The sequence below is a fragment of the Physeter macrocephalus genome, chromosome 2, assembly GCF_002837175.3.
Source record: "Physeter macrocephalus isolate SW-GA chromosome 2, ASM283717v5, whole genome shotgun sequence".
In the NCBI taxonomy this organism is placed as follows: domain Eukaryota; kingdom Metazoa; phylum Chordata; class Mammalia; order Artiodactyla; family Physeteridae; genus Physeter; species Physeter macrocephalus.
Genome location: NC_041215.1, coordinates 123,628,720 through 123,647,598, shown reverse-complemented (window position 1 = coordinate 123,647,598; position 18,879 = coordinate 123,628,720). Strand labels below are relative to the sequence as shown.

The following is an 18,879-nucleotide window of genomic DNA, read 5'->3' as shown; positions in this document are numbered from 1 at the left end:
GGCATGTGGGATCTTCCCGGACCGGGGCACGAACCCGTGTCCCCTGCGTCAGCAGGCGGACTCGCAACCACTGCGCCACCAGGGAAGCCCAAAGTTGCGTATCTTTTAATTTTTTTTTTTTTCTTTTTTTGTTTGGCCGCAAGCTGTGGCTTGTGGGATCTTAGTTTCCCGACCAGGGATCGAACCCAGGCCCTCGGCAGTGAAAGCACAGATTCCTAACCACTGGACAGCCAGGGAATTCCCAACATAGCTTTTATCTGGTGAATTCTCTTTACTTTGTCTCATTGACACTTTTGTTGTTGTTGCTCTATGTTCTTTTTGGTGTTTTCATTTTCTTTTAGATCAAGGATGGGCAAACTTTTTCTGCCAGATAGCAAGCTTTTGAAGGCTGTATAGTCTCTGTCACAATTCAGCTGTTGCAGTTTGTAAATAACAATAGGTAAAATGTAAATGAATAAGCTTGGCTATGTTTCAGTAACACTTTATTTACAAAAATAGGTGGCAGGCATGATTTGGCCCACTCCTTGCTTTAGATGGGTTTCTGCTGCTCTGGAAAGAACATGAATAATGCAGTTACTACTTTATAGGGCTGCTTTTTCAAAAGAATTTGGATTTATTTAGTTTTATTTTAATTTTTGGGTTTGTTTTAGACATCTGAGAAGGAAATTATAAGTAAGGAACAAGGTAATGAAAAGGCACAGGGGGCCTCTGATGTTGTTCTCTACAAGATTGATGTCCCTGCCAATAGATATGATCTCCTATGTCTGGAAGGATTGGTTCGAGGACTTCAGGTCTTCAAAGAAAGGTAAGGGAATATGTTCATCAAATACCTGGCTAAGTTGGTTTTTTTTTTTCTTTGCCTGTCATTATCAGCAGCCCTGTTTATGTTTCTAGAAAAAAATTGTTGGACAGGTACACAGCTTTAGGTCTACATAGAGGGATGATTGGAGCCTTTAGATTGTAGCCGTTTGAAAATTTGCCTGAATATTGAGTCATAGCCTTTCATTTTGGGAGTGTATTTTAAAGCTGGAGTGGTTAATGATTTTATGGCATCTTAAAAAACTTTTTAATGGGTTTATGTGAGTTCTTTAGTAATCCAACTGGAGTAGATAGTTTGTTGGGTTTGTTAAAGGCTGGGAGAAAAGTAGAGGTGGCACAACTCTATGCTGTTTTCTTAAGAATTCTGAGGAAGCTTGGGAATGGAGCCTCCTAACTGGAAAACTGAAGGTCTTATGATGGCTGTGGGCAAGTTAGTTGACTTTTCTAGTTTCAGTCTCTCCTAACTTATAATGAAGAATATTTTTAAGTCCTCTTCCAACTCTTCATGTAATACATGTAGAAAATGATGAACGTATGAAGTGAAACAAGAGGTGAAACAGTAAAGCTATCAAAAATAATTATTTTTGGTTTTGATTACTTATTCATTATCTAGTCGGTCACAAAAGAGTAAGAGCCTCAGGCTGACGGGCTAGACTCTGGAACTGTGAGGCCTTCGGATGAGTGATGGGTGTTGGTGAAAGGATGATAATTAGGCATTTGGTTAATGTGGTTAAAATTTGGGGGTTGACCCAGTTGCTTCTCTGCATGACAATCAGATGTTTATATTTTAGGGTCAGGGATAAGCCCTTACAGTGTGTTTCCCAAACCTGTCTGATGTGTATTTCTGTTTTTAATAGGCACCTCGTATGATTTTTATGATGAGACTGAATTAGGAAAGTGACTTAAAACCTTTGCTACTCAAAGTGTGGTCCATGGACCAGCATCATCTGTAACACCTGAGAGCTTGTTAGAACTGCAGAATTTCAGCCTCTACCCAAGACCTATTGAATTAGAATATGTGGTTTAACCAATTCCCCAGTTGATTGTAGGCATGTTGAGGTTTGAAAAGCACTGACTTAAAACAGTAGTTCCCACCCGCTTCTGATGATAACGATTACCTGGACTATGCCTTCAGAATGTACTATTTACCAGGACTTTCCCTTGAATATCCTGATTCATTAGGTCCAGATGGGACCAGGCCATCTGTATTTGTCATAAGCCCTATTTTTCTTAGAAGCTCAAACTCTCATGGTTGGAATAAAACTTCAAGGTGATTTAATCTAGCCCCTCAGCTGATGTTTAAATGCCCCCTATACAGTTGCTTAAAGGTTTTCTAGCCTCTGCCGAGACTCCAGTGAAAGGACACGCATTACCACGAGGCATCCTAGCCCATTTTTATTTTATTTTTTTTTAACAGATTTATGTTATTTATTTATTTATTTTTGGCTGCGTTTGTTCTTCGTTGCTGCGCGCGGGCTTTCTCTACTTGCCGTGAGCGGGGGCTGCTCTTCGTTGTGGTGCGTGGGCTTCTCATCGCGGTGGTTTCCCTTGTTGCGGAGCGCGGGCTCTAGGCGCGCAGGCTTCAGTAGTTGTGGCTCACGGGCTCTAGAGCGCAGGCTCAGTAGTTGTGGCGCACGGGCTTAGGTGCTCCGCGGCACTTGGGACCCTCCCGGACCAGGGCTCGAACCCGTGTCCCCTGCATTGGCAGGTGGATTCTTAACCACTGCGCCACCAGGGAAACCCCTAGCCCATTTTTAGACATCTAGAAATGTTAGAAAGTTTATTAGGTTTGGGTTTTTTTTTTTTTTAATACTCAGCCCAAATTTGATTTGCTGTAACTTTAACCCATTGTCCTAGTTCTGTTCATTTTGTATTCTTTCTATACACAGAATAAATTAGTTTATCGAATGTTTTGGTTAATAATGAGCAAGTTTGTTTTAATATTTTAGGATAAAGGCTCCAATGTTTAAACGGGTAATGCCTAATGGAGAAATCCAGAAATTGATCATCACAGAAGAGGTAATAAGGATCCATTCTTATTTTCTTTTAAAAACATCTCTTTTGTGTATATCTCTATAAGGTGGGACAAAGGTGACCCTTCTGCCAAATGTAGTATTCTTTGATCACTTGCTAAAATGGATGTATATTTAGCCTCTAGCTCAGGCTCAGTAGTTGTGGCGCACGGGCTTAGGTGCTCCGCGGCACTTGGGACCCTCCCGGACCAGGGCTCGAACCCGTGTCCCCTGCATTGGCAGGTGGATTCTTAACCACTGCGCCACCAGGGAAACCCCTAGCCCATTTTTAGACATCTAGAAATGTTAGAAAGTTTATTAGGTTTGGGTTTTTTTTTTTTTTAATACTCAGCCCAAATTTGATTTGCTGTAACTTTAACCCATTGTCCTAGTTCTGTTCATTTTGTATTCTTTCTATACACAGAATAAATTAGTTTATCGAATGTTTTGGTTAATAATGAGCAAGTTTGTTTTAATATTTTAGGATAAAGGCTCCAATGTTTAAACGGGTAATGCCTAATGGAGAAATCCAGAAATTGATCATCACAGAAGAGGTAATAAGGATCCATTCTTATTTTCTTTTAAAAACATCTCTTTTGTGTATATCTCTATAAGGTGGGACAAAGGTGACCCTTCTGCCAAATGTAGTATTCTTTGATCACTTGCTAAAATGGATGTATATTTAGCCTCTAGCTCTTAAAAATTGTCATTTCGTTTTTTTTACCAAGAAGTGAAAGGGAACACAGCATCTGTTTTCCATGAATAATTTTGGAAAATAACATCCAAATGTTTGCTTAAAATACATTTGAGATATAATTGTTTAAATTGTGGTAGATTAATAAAATTTAGAAACAATCTTTTGAGGAAAAGGCTATTTTGGTAGAAATGTTAACTACGAGCAAACTACTTAAGGGTTAACTTTTTTCTCAGTAATTCAGTAAATTTTCAGAGATCTTGCTGAAATATAAATTGCATGAGGACAGTGACTTTGTCTCTTATCACCACTATATCTTACTGTTGATTGAATGAATGAATATACACTTGTTTGAATGAAAATTTGTGACAGCTAACTTTCTATTACAAGATGATATTACAAAGAAAAGCCTTAACATTTACCATCTCTAATGATATAACGAATTTCAGACAGCTAAAATACGCCCGTACGCTGTTGCGGCAGTTCTCCGAAACATAAAGTTTACTAAAGATCGATATGACAGCTTTATTGAACTTCAGGAGAAGTTACATCAGAACATTTGCAGGTTTGTGGTTGCATCTTCTTTCTTCCTTGCCTCCCGCTCGCCTTCCTGTCCCTCCTCCTTCCCTCCCCTTCCCTTTTCTCTTCCTCTTTCCCTCCCTCTTTTCTTTCTTCCTCCACTGTAGACTTTTTTCACAGCATTTCTAAATTAATCATATGTGGGAGTAACAAGAGTTTAAAGTTAATTAAATTTGAATAAGTTTAAATTTCACCAAACAGCTCTTTGTTACTGCTTATAGGTAGTGTATCCATGGAGAAATAAGAGATATTTTGAGTACTATATAGAGAAGAAATATCTAGTCCTAGACATTTTCTTGGTTTTTGTTTTTTGGTTCAAATCATTAACAGTGGATTATACTACTAAATAGTAAACCATGGTAATTTGAAGTATGACTTATTTTAAAAATAGACAAATTTTTGGCTTGATCCTCATTTTTTGAGTGAATATAATTATAAATTGACAGGCGAAACTTGAGACTTTTAAATAACTGAATTTTCTTATTCTGTCTTTGGCATTGCTACACATCATTTCCCATACAGCTCCCTTTAGTGTGGTGATCTTCAAACCTATATAATTGCTGAACTCCTACTAAAGATCAAGGAAGGTAACAATGGGAGTCCTTGAACTAATTTCAGTTTTTCAAAAATCCTAATAGAAAATATATATTTACTGATGATAAGAAATGTCAGCCTTTAGCTAACATACCAAGTTTTTTTGTGTTGGTACTAAACTATATAACTGTAAGTTATCTCATGCTACTCAAAGATGTGATTAACAGTTATATATGTCTTGAGTAAAAATTGAAAAAAATAATGTTTATATTTTAATAATTGCAGTAGTTGTAATTTGGTAAACTATGAAACTAAAAGAGGCTTTTGTGTAAGGGATGGTCTAGAGACAGGGTTGGGGGGACCTTGGGTGTTTTCTTCTCATGTGAAAAATATTTTTTAAATAAAATACCTGTGGTTAAGCTCACGAGGTTTCTTTTTCTTGAAACATTTTTGCGTACATCATAGAAGAAACTTTTTCTCAGATTCTGAATAACATTTATTCCAAGTTCTTTTATAAAAATAATCTATTTGTCATCTTGCAGATATGTTATTCTTAAGCAAAACAATAAGAATTAAAATATAGTTTCAAAATATAGGACAAGATAGAGGATTTCTGACAAGGACTGATATAGCTAGGAAGTGCTTGAGCCCAGTTATCTGTTCTGATCATTTGAAGAATCTAATTTTTATGTATATTGGAAGGCATTTCCTTAATTCAACTTTAAGCTCTGTTTTATGCAGTATTTCTGGAAATCATGAGCTTTTTCTAAGGGGAGAATAAATCACATCCTAATACTCTGGTGTGCCAGAGTCAGTAAATCCTAATTTACGTTTTTCAAGAGAGATATTTATTTCATTTAAATTATAAAATTTACTGGCATAAAAGTTGTTTATGATCTTCCCTTATTATCCTTTAATATCTGTAGTATCTGTATCAGTATCACCTCTTTCATTCCTGTGTCTTCTCTCTTTTTTCCCCTTGATCAATGTAGCTAGAGATCAGTGTACACATTAATTACTTCAGTGTGTATCATTGTGTATCAGTTTTCAGAGAACCAGCTTTTGGTTTCATTGACTTTTCTCTGCTTTTTTCCTCTATTTTTCTGTTTTCATTGATCATGCAGTGTTCTCTCTAGGGCTAGTTAGTCCTGACTACTGAGGCAAGACTTTGTTCTTATTTATCCATTGCCATCTGAAGAGTGAGGTTTTCAGTCTGTGTGAGCCCCGTTGCTTTGGCTGGTTCTTTCCCTGGCCTTGGCTGGTTTCCTCACATGCACACACTGATTAATATTCAGCTGAATTCTTGAGGGGGCCCCTCTGCAGATTTCAGAGTTCTCTGTCTGAGTAGCTCTGTCCTCCCCAGTACTCTGTGCAGTGATCTCTGGCCGTCTTGATCTCCCTAGACTCTCAGCTGTGTCTCTTCAACTTACGGAGTCCACTGGGCTCTAGCCAGACCCCGTTTCCCGCCCTGTGGCTTGAAACCCTTCCAGGCAGTCAGCTGGGCAGTCGTAGGGCTCACCTTATCTGTTTCCTGTCTGTCATCTGCCCTTCATAGCCTGATCTCCAGTGCCAGCCATGGAAACTGTTGTCTTATATGTTTTGCCTTTTTTGTGATTGTGTCAGGCAAGAGAGTAAATCTAGTCTTTGTTACTCCATCTTGGCTGGAAGGGTCCAGTGAACTTTTTACTTCAGTTACTTTATTGTTCATCTCTATAGAATCTGCTTGGCTCCTTTTTAAAAAGTTTCGGTGTTTTTGGCTGTTATTTCCCCGTCTGTTCATTATGTGTATATTTTCCACATAATTGTTGAATGCTTTTTGTAGTGGCTTTTTTTTTGTAGTAGTAGTAGTAATAGTAACGTTTTAAAAATCTGTGTGGTGATTTGAAAATCTGGGTCATCTTAGCATTGGTTTTTATGGGTTGGTTCGTGTGGAGTATGTCATGTTTCTCTGTTTTCATATGCACTGCTTTTTGATTGCATACAGGATATTTTGTTATGTAAGAGGCTCTTATTTTGCTCTTTTTCTCTGAGAAGTGGTTTCTGTTGCAGGCAGAGAGTCTTGAATACTTAGCCTGACTCAGACTTGAAACATTTGGCTAGATGAGACCTCTGCAATTGGCAGCAGCAGAATTTTCTGCCCAGTTCTTTGAGCTGCTGCTTTTTCACAGCAAGACTTTAATAAAATTTCTGCCAGTAGAATAGGTAAAATCTTGATTTCTGACTATTTTTTGTTTTCATATCTTTTTATATTTGGGATATTAATCCTTTTTCTGTACCTACATTGTAAACCCTTTCTCTCAGTGTGTCTTTTGGTTGTACAAAGTTTACAGTTTGGATATAGTCCAGTTTGTCATTCTTCCTATATGACTTTTATGTTTTGTGTCTTAAGAAGGGATGTTCTGCTCCACAGTTTTAAGCATTGTTCTCCTATATTTTCTTTGAATAATTTTTATGGTTCCGTGTGTGTGTGTGTGTGTGTGTGTGTGTGTGTGTATGTTTGCCTTTTGTTTTTCAAAATGCGTAGCTCTTTGATTAATCCGGAATTTGTTTTTTTGTGATTGGTTTGAAGTTGAAATTTAGTGACATTTTGAGGTGCTGTTTCAGGATTAAGAAACCAATATTAATGTCCAAGAAAACATGGACTCTCTTACCTATGAATTTGTCAATTATTAATTTATCTAAACTTACTGAACCATGTATATTTCTACCTATGCTAGCATATAAACATGTAACTCATTGAGTAAAGTAACACTTCCTTTAGGCTTGTCAACAACTCTGTTCAATTTACCCATATTTATTAAAGTTCTAGTCACCTGTCTTGGAGTTTGACCCCCCAAAATTTTTTTTTAATTTATTTTATTCAGTATAGTTGGTTTACAATGTTGTGTTAATTTGAGGTTGACCAAAATTTGTTTCTTACAAATTTTAAAAACTATGTCATGGTTCATGTAATATGGACTTTAACACATTCCTTGATTACTAATGATTTTATCCATTTGATATTTAATTGTGGTTATGCATACATATTCAAATATATGTACACCTAGTCTAAAACACGTTTTAAGAATTCTTTAGAACATCATAAATTCTGACCAGGTTTCTCTTTTTGAATTGTCTTTTGGAAAGCTTAGAGCCAAATTTGTGACCCTCTGTGATAAGACTGTAAGCTTTGAAATTCTAATTTAGTATCAGCATTGTTTCTGGCTTCGTTTTATATCCCTACTTCTGTTTCTTTCTCTCCTACTTTGTATCTTGCTTTAAGTTCCTAAAATTACCTTAAATCCTTTACAGATAAACTGTAGAACAAATGAAATTAATAGCTCTTGAAATTTCCTTACATATTAAATTTTAAATATAATTCTGAGTTCTTAAAACTAATTTCCATTAATAAAGCAATATAGCTATGTGACAGGAAATTTAGGAAAATATGGAAAAGCCAAAAAACACAGGAGTTTTTTGGTATTTTATTCTAATTTAATAAAAGATTTATGTTTACTTGAGGACACTAGAGGAAATAGATTAAAAGAAGGTAAAGGGTATGTTGCCTTTGAAAACGTCCTAATAACATAGTACTAGGGAAAACATAGTGGAAGGGATTTACTTCAGCTGCTGAAATAATGTGCTTTAAGTAGCTTTATATTTACATTTCTCATAATTTTTAATGGTTGTGGAGGTGCTATATAGTAGTAACAGGCTATTTTAAGGAAATGTCTAAAAATTAAAAACCTGTACTCTGTGTTATCTTTAGAATTTCTGCTTTGAGATATTCAAATTGTTTTCTGTTTCTCTTTCTCTCTGTCTCTCCACATTTAGGAAAAGAGCCTTGGTTGCTATTGGTACCCATGACTTGGACACTTTGTCAGGCCCATTTACTTATACTGCAAAGAAACCTTCCGATATCAAATTCAAGCCTCTAAGTAAGACCAAGGAGTATACAGCCTGTGAACTGATGAACATATACAAGGTAAACGTTCTTTTATGTTAATGTAATAGCTCTGGATAAATCATGAAATTCCTCCCAAATCAAGTCTTAATTAGGGCAATAAAATGAGTGCTTGAAAAAATAGCAGTGTCTGGGCTCCAACCCCGAGATACTGATTCCTTTGATCTAGAGTGAGGTCTGGGTATAGTTTTTTTTATTATTACTTTCATTTATGTATGTATGGCTGTGTTGGGTCTTCGTTGCTGTGCGCAGGCTTTTCTAGTTGCGGTGAGCGGGGGCTGCTCTTCGTTGCAGTGCGTGGGCTTCTCGTTGTCGTGGCTTCTCTTGTTGTGGACCACGGGCTCTAGGCACGCGGGCTTCAGTAGTTGTGGCACGTAGTCTCAGTAGTTGTGGCTCGTGGGCTCTAGAGCACAGGCTCAGTAGTTGGGGTGCACAGGCTTAGTTGCTCTGCAGCATGTGGCATCTTCCCGGACCAGGGATCGAACCCATGTCGCCTGCATTGACAGGCGGACTCAACCACTGCACCACCAGGGAAGCCCTGTTATTACTTTTTTATCCTCTCAGATGTTTTTAACGTACAGCCAGGATTGAGAACCACTGAAGTAGGTCATACTGCATTGTAATATTCCTATTTAGGTATAACTAAAACTCATTCAAATATAAGGAACAAAGAGATTTAGCTAGTTTTTTTGTAGCATGCACTATTAAAAAGCGTCTGCCTCCCTTGATGAGCACTTTAGAGTCCAGCAGTGAAAATGAATTCAGTAGTCACTTTAAATTGTATTTAACAAATAGTAAAAGAGGTATCATTTGGAAAAAGCAGCTATTATCATTGACCTGTTTTGCAAGTGATTTCTTCCTATTTATCTAAATAGTTGTGTATGGTTTGTGTTTTGCTTAAGGTGATTCAGGCTTACTCTGCAAGTCTGTTTTCAGTCTTGAAAAATGATTGCGGTCTTATCTGTCCCCAGTAGGAAATGAGGCTGTATAAGGATTCTGAGATATTAATTTACATTAGAAAATAGTATACATTTAAAACTTTGGGGGCTGTTTTATTGTTTTTCTGATTTTTCTCCCCTCTTTTTATGCTAGGTAGGTATGTAAACTAATTACAGTGACAGAAATAAAAAGCTAATTTTGTTTGACTTAATTTTTTTTTCAGACTGACAATCACCTTAAACATTATTTACATATAATTGAAAATAAACCTCTGTATCCGGTTATCTATGATAGCAATGGTGTCGTCCTTTCAATGCCTCCAGTCATCAATGGTGAGTTATTTCTTAAGCACCATAGGTTTTTTGCTATTTCCCTCTTATTCTTGATCATTTCTGTGGCATTCTCAAATAGACTTGACTGAATCAATCAGCTGACTCAATCTGAGAATCTCAGGTCTTTTGTGGATTTTATTGTAATAGTTCTTTTCATTCATTTTTCAATATTTTACTGGTGATTTTTATGTAATTTATAATTGTATACATATTTATAAGTTTATAAATATTTTCTGGTGCTAGTCTCTGGATTCTGTTATATTCCTCCAAAGGGTGTTGATATTGTGGTTTTAGCAGGTAATTCATTTAGTTAAAGTCAAATTCTGTCTGGCCTGCTGTTTTATAGTTAAATTAAATTTTAAAACTGAATTTTACCCTCTTAACTCCTTTCTGAAGCTTTTGTTGAAGAAGCAACTTGAACGTATTTATAAAATTTAGTGATGTCAGAGCCATAGATGTTTGCCCTTCTGGAGGTGAGAAGGGGGTTCAGTTGATTCATGATGGGAAGGAGAATCTTTTCCTCTTCAAGATCTTGGACTCTAGTACTTATAGTGGGCTTCGGAGTGAGCCAGATCCAAACCCAAATCTTAGCCTTGCCGCTTAATAGCTGCGATCATGTTCAGTAAGTTTAATCTCTGAATCTTAGTTGTCCTGCCTGCAGCCCTGTCATAGATCGTGGTGAAAATGAGATGAGACAACTGTTAAGCACCTTACATGTAGAATGCACTCAGTAAAGCCTTGTTTTTATTTTATCTTTATTCTCCAGCTTATAATGGGAGCTTAAAATAAAAGTTGTATATCTCCTTACCTCTGAGGTCTCAGCTTATATTATGTTCTAAATTAAAATGTAGTTTCTGTTTTGTAGAGCTTTTTCGTGCACTTTTATTTCTGAAACTGATTGTTTTGTCATTATTGTTTTGTGTTTGTTGCAGGAAATCATTCCAAAATAACAGTAAATACTAGAAATATATTTATTGAATGCACAGGGACTGACTTTACTAAGGTAAATAAAACTTTTTTTCTATTTTTGTACTGTCAGGGCAGATTTTTACTTCTGGGCCAAGACCATGTGGCTAAACTTTAAAATATGTTTATTTTGTAGGTGGGGACATACTTTAGCCATTTAGAAAATTAGAAAGATGTAGCTATTCTCTACTTTGGTTAAGGTGCTTTCATCTAGTTGACAAATGTTTAGTGAGCAGCTACTATCTTTCCAATGCCATGAATTTAATAATGAGTTACATGTTCTTCAAGGAACTTGTCATCTTGTGAGAGAATTAGCCAAATACATTACTATAAAACAGAGAATGGGATATACATTGTAATGCCATCTCTATAAAGTGTTCATCTTAGTTGGCTTAGTTTGAATGCTGACTAATTTCGTACCTTTGTGTACTTGATAAAAAAAAAATTAAAACCAACTGGCTATCAAGATTTATTTAGCAAATTGATAAAGGGTTTATACACACAAAGATGTCTAGAATATGTAGAATACTAATCGTTCAGTCACTTTTTGTCACTATATATTAGATTGGATTGTTATGAAAGCTTTTTTTTAATGGCATATTTTTTCTTTACAAATGTTAAGTAAGCCATAGAGTGAGGTGGCAATTAAGCAAATTAAGAAAGGTAAACTTGAATGGCAGAAGGCCGGAGTATAGACGTAGGGCAGATAAATGGCATTCACATGCATCTTACAGGATTGGAGATCCTGGTAAGATATTTCATTTATAACTTTTATATACCATATGTGCCTTCAGAAATATTGTCAGGGTAATATAGCTTTTCCTGTTAAAAACTTTTTTTAAATTTGCACATTAGCAGACCTTGGATATCTTTTCTGAAGCTTGTATATGAGTGAAGTATATATAAAAGCAAAGCATATATCCCAATAAGGTTACTGTATTTTTTCTTTTAATTAAAAAAAAAAAAAATTAACAAATCTATATGGCCTTCACTATGTACCAGGCATCGCTCTATGTGTTTTGTACACACACATCATACTCTTAATCCTTATATTAACCAAATGAGGTAGGAACTTTTATTATCTCTACCTAACAAACAAACAAAGGTACAAAGACAGTAATTAAGTCACATGCGCAAAATCAGACTGGTAGTAAGTGCTTGGGCCAGGAGTCTGGCATCTGGCTGCAGAAACTTATGAGACTGATAAGGTTTACTGCCATAGTTAGCCATCTGTCTTTCTTGAAATTTGCTCAACCCAAGGGAGGGGGTGGGGAAATAGATGATTTGTCTCAGTCATGGATTGTAACTGTCAGAGAACCGCATAAATGCAGAACACCTGAAGATAAGGTCGGGGCCTCTCAAGCTCAAGAGTTTTTACTCCACTTCTTTCTTTAAAATTTATATATGCAGATACAGTTTTAGATGTTTGGAGACTAAATTATATTAAATATTAATTCATTTCCAGCTGATGGAAGAAAGTATATTTATGGGTTACCATAATATTTGTTTTTTTCCTTTGCAGGCAAAAATAGTTCTTGATATCATTGTTACCACGTTCAGTGAATATTGTGAGAATCAATTTACGTAAGTTCGTTCGGCATCTTTATCGATGATGGCCTGTTGTTCTGAAGTCGGAGCACTAAGGCCTTGTGCTAAAATATAAAGATGAAATATGTGGTTCCTGTAGCTAGAATATATAATCTCTTTGGGGAGCTAAGACATGAACAAATAATGTATAAAGTAAAAAGTGATAAGTACCTTAGAAAGTTTCAGTGATGTTCTGGCCGTCTGTAAGGGCAAGTTACCGCTAGCTGGGGCAATCTGGGTAGACCTCTGTATTTAAGGATTTGAGAGTAAACATGGAGAAACAGCAGAAGGAACAGCTAAACAAAGAGAGAGACTCATGTATAAGAGCGAAGCATATATCCTGTATATATTAATAAGACTACTGTATTTGTTCCAAAGCTACTTTTTTATTTTAAAAATTGCTTATCAAACCTATATGGCCCTTACTGTGTACTAGCATCATAGCTTATTCTAGAGTATTATAATTCAAAATAAATGTATAACTCTAGAAAGCATGACTGAAATTGTATGGGCAGTATTGGTTATTTTTTTTAATTGATTTGCATTTTAGTGGTTGTGTCAGTCCGCTTTCATTGTGTAACAGTGTTACCCTGGTAAAGCCTGGAATGTGTGTGTCAGTATTGGCAAGGTGTTCATCAAGGATGCATGCTTTGCAGGACTGGGAGATAAACTTATTAAGTGGGTGCTGCCTGAAGAGACATGGGAACCACAGGAAATGGAATAGTAATGTGTATGGGAGGATTAATCCAGACAGCAGTGTTGGAATGTGAATAGATTGAATGTGTTGAGGCTGCAGTTGTAGACCAAGTGAAAGTTTTGTTAACCACACACATTTTTTTCCCCTTAAGTTTTATTTTTATTTATATTTAATTTTATTTCTGGCTCTATTTTTGTTTTCAGGGTTGAAGCAGCTGAGGTAGTTTTTCCTAATGGAAAATTACATACCTTTCCAGTGAGTATAGAAGAAGTGACTTGATGATGACTTTGACAACAGCAGTAACATTAGTAATAATAGCTACAGAGTGCTTTGGTCTTTCTGTCTATCTGTGCATCCACCCACCTACATGCCAGGCACCGTACTGTGTGTATTACATGGATTCAGTCCTCACATTAACCCTATGAGGGTGGGTGCTATCATTAGGCCCTTGACCTTGAGATGTTAAATAGCTTGCCTATTACTATTCAGTGGTGGAGCTAGGATTAAGCGCAGACAGTCCCAACCCACTATATCATAGCACACTTCACTCCCAACCCGCTGCATTGTACCACAGCATTATATGGCCATAATTCCTGTGGTTTATTCCTTTATTAACTAGCTGCCTAGGTAATTTATAGTTTCACCCCTTTGAAGGTTAGTCAGCCCTCCCAACCACCGGACCGCCAGGGAAGTCCCAATAGCAGTTTTTTTAAAAACTGATTTTAGTTGCTGTTATCAGTTAGCTTTTGTTATGTAACAAACCACCCCAAGATTTACTAACTTCACACAACGATCGTTTGTTTATATCATGATTCTGGGGGTCAGCTGGGTAGTTCTGGTCAGGACTGGCTGGGCTAATCTCTGCTAGGCTCCAGCTGGTTGGTAGGCTAGCAGCTGGATGACCTGGGATGGCCGCACTGACATGTCTGCGTCTTGGCAACGAGGTGGACAGGTCAAGTGCCTCTCGTCCAGCGGGCTAGCTTGGGCTTCTTTACATGGTGGTGGCTGCACTCAGGTGATAATGCTGCTTCTGCTTTGAGAACTGCGGTGTTTTTTTTTTTTTTTTTGTGGTATGCGGGCCTCCCTCTGCTGTGGCCTCTCCCGTCGCGGAGCACAGGCTCCGGACGCGCAGGCTCAGCGGCCGTGGCTCACGGGCCCAGCCGCTCCGCGGCACGTGGGATCCTCCTAGACCGGGGCGCGAACCCGGTTCCCCTGCATCGGCAGGCGGACGTGCAACCACTGCGCCACCAGGGAAGCCCGAGAACTGCATTTTGAATAGCAAGCCCATTGTCCTTACCTGAGTCCAAACAGGTTTTTAAATTTATGGCCTTTTTGCTAGTGGCAGTTACAATTTTGAGAGTAATTTTGTGATAAGAAATACTCATAGGTATGTTTCCAACGTTGCTGAAAAGCCTGGATTTTATGTGTGTTTGTTCCTGTCGCACATGGTAGAGTTACGTACTGTTTGAAGGAGAGTGAGTACTAATTCATGAGATGCTCCCAGCCTGGCTGTCTCCTGGAGCAGATCGATAGCTAGGACTGGGGCATAGTTGCTTCTCCCCACCTGAAAAAAATGATAGGAAAGGAATGACTTCCTAACATTCTTAGATTTAGTATGATGGATAGTACAATACGGCACATGAATTATTCTTTCTTGGTCATAAACACCTGCTTGCATGAGGTGAAATTGAAAAGCTTCAGCAGGATTTGTAAGCATTTTAGAAATGATGTAATGCACTAGTGTTTTGCTGAAGAGAATGGTGATTGACCAAGTAAAGGAGAAAAATGTTTGGCATTTTATAATATTTCCAAGCAGTTCCAGTTGTCTAGCAAGTAGAATGTTCATATATGAATATAACGTAGCAGATGATGTCCTGAAGCGCACCGAGTTTATTTCTGATATCTGGCTCTAATGACAACTTCTTGGGAGGGTAATGAAACCATAACAATAATGAATTGAATTAGAAAGAGGCTAATGCTGTATCTGGCAGGACTGATTTCAGCTTCTCAAACTCTCTTTCTCTCTAAGGAACTGGCTTATCGAAAGGAGATGGTGAGAGCTGATCTAATTAACAAAAAAGTTGGGATCAGGTATGCTCTGAAAACTCATCTATTTATTTACTGTTGAAGAGAATTCAAGAATGAAGTACACATATGACTACTTAATTTTCCCTGAAAAAATGCTTGGAGAGAATTTTGATATCCCTTCAGAGTAATAAGTGACAATAGAACATCAGTTAGGATGTCTGGTGTCTATTGGAATTCACAAAGAGAGGTTTCAGGTTGTAGCATATTTTAAAACAAAATATAAACATGTTTTAAATAATCCAGTGAAGTTTATGGTTTGTACGTTCCTATTTCAGAGAAACTCCAGAAAATCTTGCCAAGCTTCTGACCAGGATGTGTTTAAAGTCAGAAGTCATAGGCGATGGGAATCAGATTGAAATTGAAATCCCTCCGACCAGAGCTGACATTATCCACGCCTGTGATATCATAGAAGATGCGGCTATTGCTTATGGATATAACAACATTCAGATGACTCTCCCGAAAACATACACCATAGCTAATCAAGTAAGATTGCACCCTTAAGTAAACACTCCTTATTGTTAGAAACTGATTATTGAACGCCAGGAAGGCTTCGAGAAAAACAGAACATAGGAATTAAGCAGTACTGGCCATGCTGTGCTCTGAGAGGCATTTGCTGTGGAGAGGATGCAAAACAGATGCCCGATTGATTAGAGTACGTTGAAAACCTGTGATGACTAGTTCTTTGAAGAGAGACAGGTTTCGAGTTTGGAGCCCTTCTTGCATCTCTAAGTAGGAGATTCCTTTTCTGATCCTGGGCCTGAAGGCAGAATTGGCGTGTGGGAGAGGTAGAAGCGGGGGGTTTGTACTTCTGGGTAGGAGTGTTGGGGTAGTGAGGTGATGGGGAGGGGTCGGTGTGGTGGGGAAATGGTGGGACGAGCAGCATATTAGGATGGAAGGGTGGTTTCCTTTAAGTGGCAAGTTTTCTATAAATGTCTCTTTTTTAATAAAAAAAAAGAGTGGGAAATTTTATTGAGGTGAAATAATTTCTTCCCCCCAGTTTCCCCTAAATAAACTCACAGAACTCCTGAGACACGACATGGCAGCTGCTGGATTCACTGAGGCACTTACCTTTGCTCTGGTATGTTGTACATGCTTTTTGTGCCCTGCTGATTGTTTTCTTTGAATCTCTGAATTACTTGTTCTGTGATTCCTTATATGAATTTATAAAAAGTTACAAAGAACACTTTGTTACCTGAGATTGTGTAATTTCTGGTAAAGAAATGAAGATTTCTTTTTTTTAGTCACAGAAAAGCACGAAGGACTAAATTTTAGAGTTTCATGGCATTGTTGAGGGTTCACAATGAAGTTCGTAACCAAATTTATTAAGTTAGAATTTTTAGTCTTAATTTGGTTGTGGCTGTACCCACTAGATGCCGCCCTGGTTAAGGGCTTGTGGACTGCTCCACGCTAAGCCTGTTACTTTGTCTTTGAACATGTTCACAGACATTTGCTTTGAGTTGAAAAGCTGACATGAAAGGCCTAAGTCAGGAAATGAGTTTTATTACAAAATCAGACAGAAATCTCCCTCCCCCAGCAGATCGAGCATTTGAAGATATCGAAATGTGTCTGCAATTTGTAGTTTCTTTCTCTCTCTTGCTGAGCTGTGCTATGGTGCCCACAGTGTACTTCTTGACTATTCAAGTCCGTTTCAGCTTAACGATGTAAGGCAAAAACCAAAACAACCAGGAAAGCTCCCCCCAACGCAGTTCCAGCTCTAAACGTCTCAGTCTTTTAAGGTGTTTACAGAAGGCAGTGGTGGGAATCACGAACGGTACACAGAGGGCTGGTGAGGAGATGTAGCCTCTGTCACGTCACTTTATTGAGCCTTTGTAATTCATAGGATGTTCTTATTGGAAGGGACCGTCCGGATCTAGTTCAGCACCTTCCTTTTTCTTCTTTAATCTTTTTTTAAAAAATAATTTGTTTTATTTTATTTATTTTTGGCTGCGTTGGGTCTTCTTTGCTGCGAGTGGGCTCTCTCTAGCTGTGGCGAGCGGGGGCTACTCTTCGTTGCGGTGCACGGGCTTCTCATTGCGGTGGCTTCTCTTGTTGTGGGGCACAGGTCTAGCTGTGGCGAGCGGGGGCTACTCTTCGTTGCGGTGCACGGGCTTCTCATTGCGGTGGCTTCTCTTGTTGTGGAGCACAGGCTCTAGGTACGTGGGCTTCAGTAGTTGTGGCACACGGGCTCAGTAGTTGTGGCTCTCAGGCTGTAGAGTGCAGGCTCAGTAGTTGTGGTGCACGGGCTTAGTTGCTCCGTGGCACGTGGGATCTTCCTGGACCAGGGCTCGAACCCGTGTCCCCTGTATCGGCAGGCGGATTCTTAACCACTGCACCACCAGGGAAGTCCCAACACCTTCCTTTTTCTGGTTTAGAAGTCTTTGATTCAACAACATTTATGGAACATCTGTTATATGCCAGGCACTGTACCAGTGAGGAAGCCGGAGGCCAAGAGAGGATAAGTACCCAGCAAAGTTTACACAGACAGCAGGAGAACCATGACCAGAATCTGGCCTTTTGACTTCTTGAGGAGTGCTTTTCCGTTATGTCAGGCTGAGTGCTAGGTTTGAGTACCGTGTCATTCATATATGTACCACATAGGCAGATGCAGTCAGGGGCAGCAGTGATTTCATGTGAACTGATACACAAAAAATAGCATAAGGAAATGTATTCTGTGTTTTATAATTGTATTAAGTGGCAAAGGAATTGATTTTGTAACTATGTAGCCCCACGCATCTAAGGGGGAGTGCGTTCTCTGCCTCCTGACAAGTAGCTACTCTGCAGAGAGAGTCTGTCTTCCACAAAGGGCTTTGTGTACATGATTCCATCTCTCAGTGCAGCCCTGTGAAGTAGGTGTTTCTGTCTTACACAGCAGTTAATCGAGATAATTGTCCCACTTCGCACAGCCAGTTGGCTGTGAACCAGGGATTCCAGCACAGGTTTGTCTGTACCCCAGGCCTGTGACTGAACTGTCCCAACAGGAGCGCCAGAAACAGTCTGTTCAGTTGTCCAAGGTCACTTCAGCACTTTATCTCAGTGGGGCGGGGCAGGGCGGGGGTCAGAATTAGGTGCTAGAGCGTTTCAGATTTGTAGTAACAGTTTTCCCATAGGAACTTCAACATGAAAGGTATTTATAAAATTACATAGTTTCTAAGCAAACCTAAACATCACTGAGCCTTATATCTAGTTTTGCACAAGAGTAACGGCCCTTCTCTTCCTAAAACCCAGCCCTTGACTTCCCAGGTGTAAGTAATTCACATATCATCATCATGATTCTTGCTATATCTGCATACCAGTTGTAATATTTTCATTTAAATTAGCTCACTTTTAAAACTAAAAACCTACTTTAGCCTTATTTAAGAATAATATTTGTAAAAATTATGGGCTTTGTGTACTTATTCTATTTTTTCTAACAAGTAAATGTGTTTATTTAAAATAAACACATAAATCTTAACACTTATAGACATTTCATCCTGTATACCAGCTACCGCCACTTCAGGATACCTGATTTAAATTGCTTCTTACCTTGATCCCTTATGGTCCATCATCATGATAAAGTGCAAAGTCACTCAGATACCTAGCTGTGTAGCCATGTGTCTGTGGGGCCTTTTTCTTTTTTTTTTTTTTTTTTTTTTTTTTTTTTTTTTTTTTTTTCCGGTACGCGGGCCTCTCACTGTTGTGGCCTCTCCCGT

At 38.3% G+C, this 18,879-nt stretch overlaps 1 protein-coding gene across 2 annotated transcripts in view; it reads left to right on the top strand.

The window, feature by feature from the left end:
• FARSB (phenylalanyl-tRNA synthetase subunit beta) overlaps positions 1-18,879 on the top strand; it is a 67,651-nt gene that overhangs the window by 9,795 nt on the left and 38,977 nt on the right. The window contains exons 3-13 of one of the 2 annotated variants that reach the window (XM_024124516.3): positions 651-805; positions 2,769-2,838; positions 3,975-4,090; positions 8,452-8,602; positions 9,744-9,852; positions 10,785-10,855; positions 12,341-12,402; positions 13,306-13,357; positions 15,132-15,193; positions 15,466-15,673; positions 16,188-16,268. In XM_024124516.3, the coding sequence (XP_023980284.1) occupies positions 651-805; positions 2,769-2,838; positions 3,975-4,090; positions 8,452-8,602; positions 9,744-9,852; positions 10,785-10,855; positions 12,341-12,402; positions 13,306-13,357; positions 15,132-15,193; positions 15,466-15,673; positions 16,188-16,268 (1,137 nt within the window). Of the gene's footprint in view, positions 1-650; positions 806-2,768; positions 2,839-3,294; positions 3,386-3,974; positions 4,091-8,451; positions 8,603-9,743; positions 9,853-10,784; positions 10,856-12,340; positions 12,403-13,305; positions 13,358-15,131; positions 15,194-15,465; positions 15,674-16,187; positions 16,269-18,879 lie in introns of those variants that run through there. The other variant, XM_024124522.3, reaches the window with a different exon arrangement.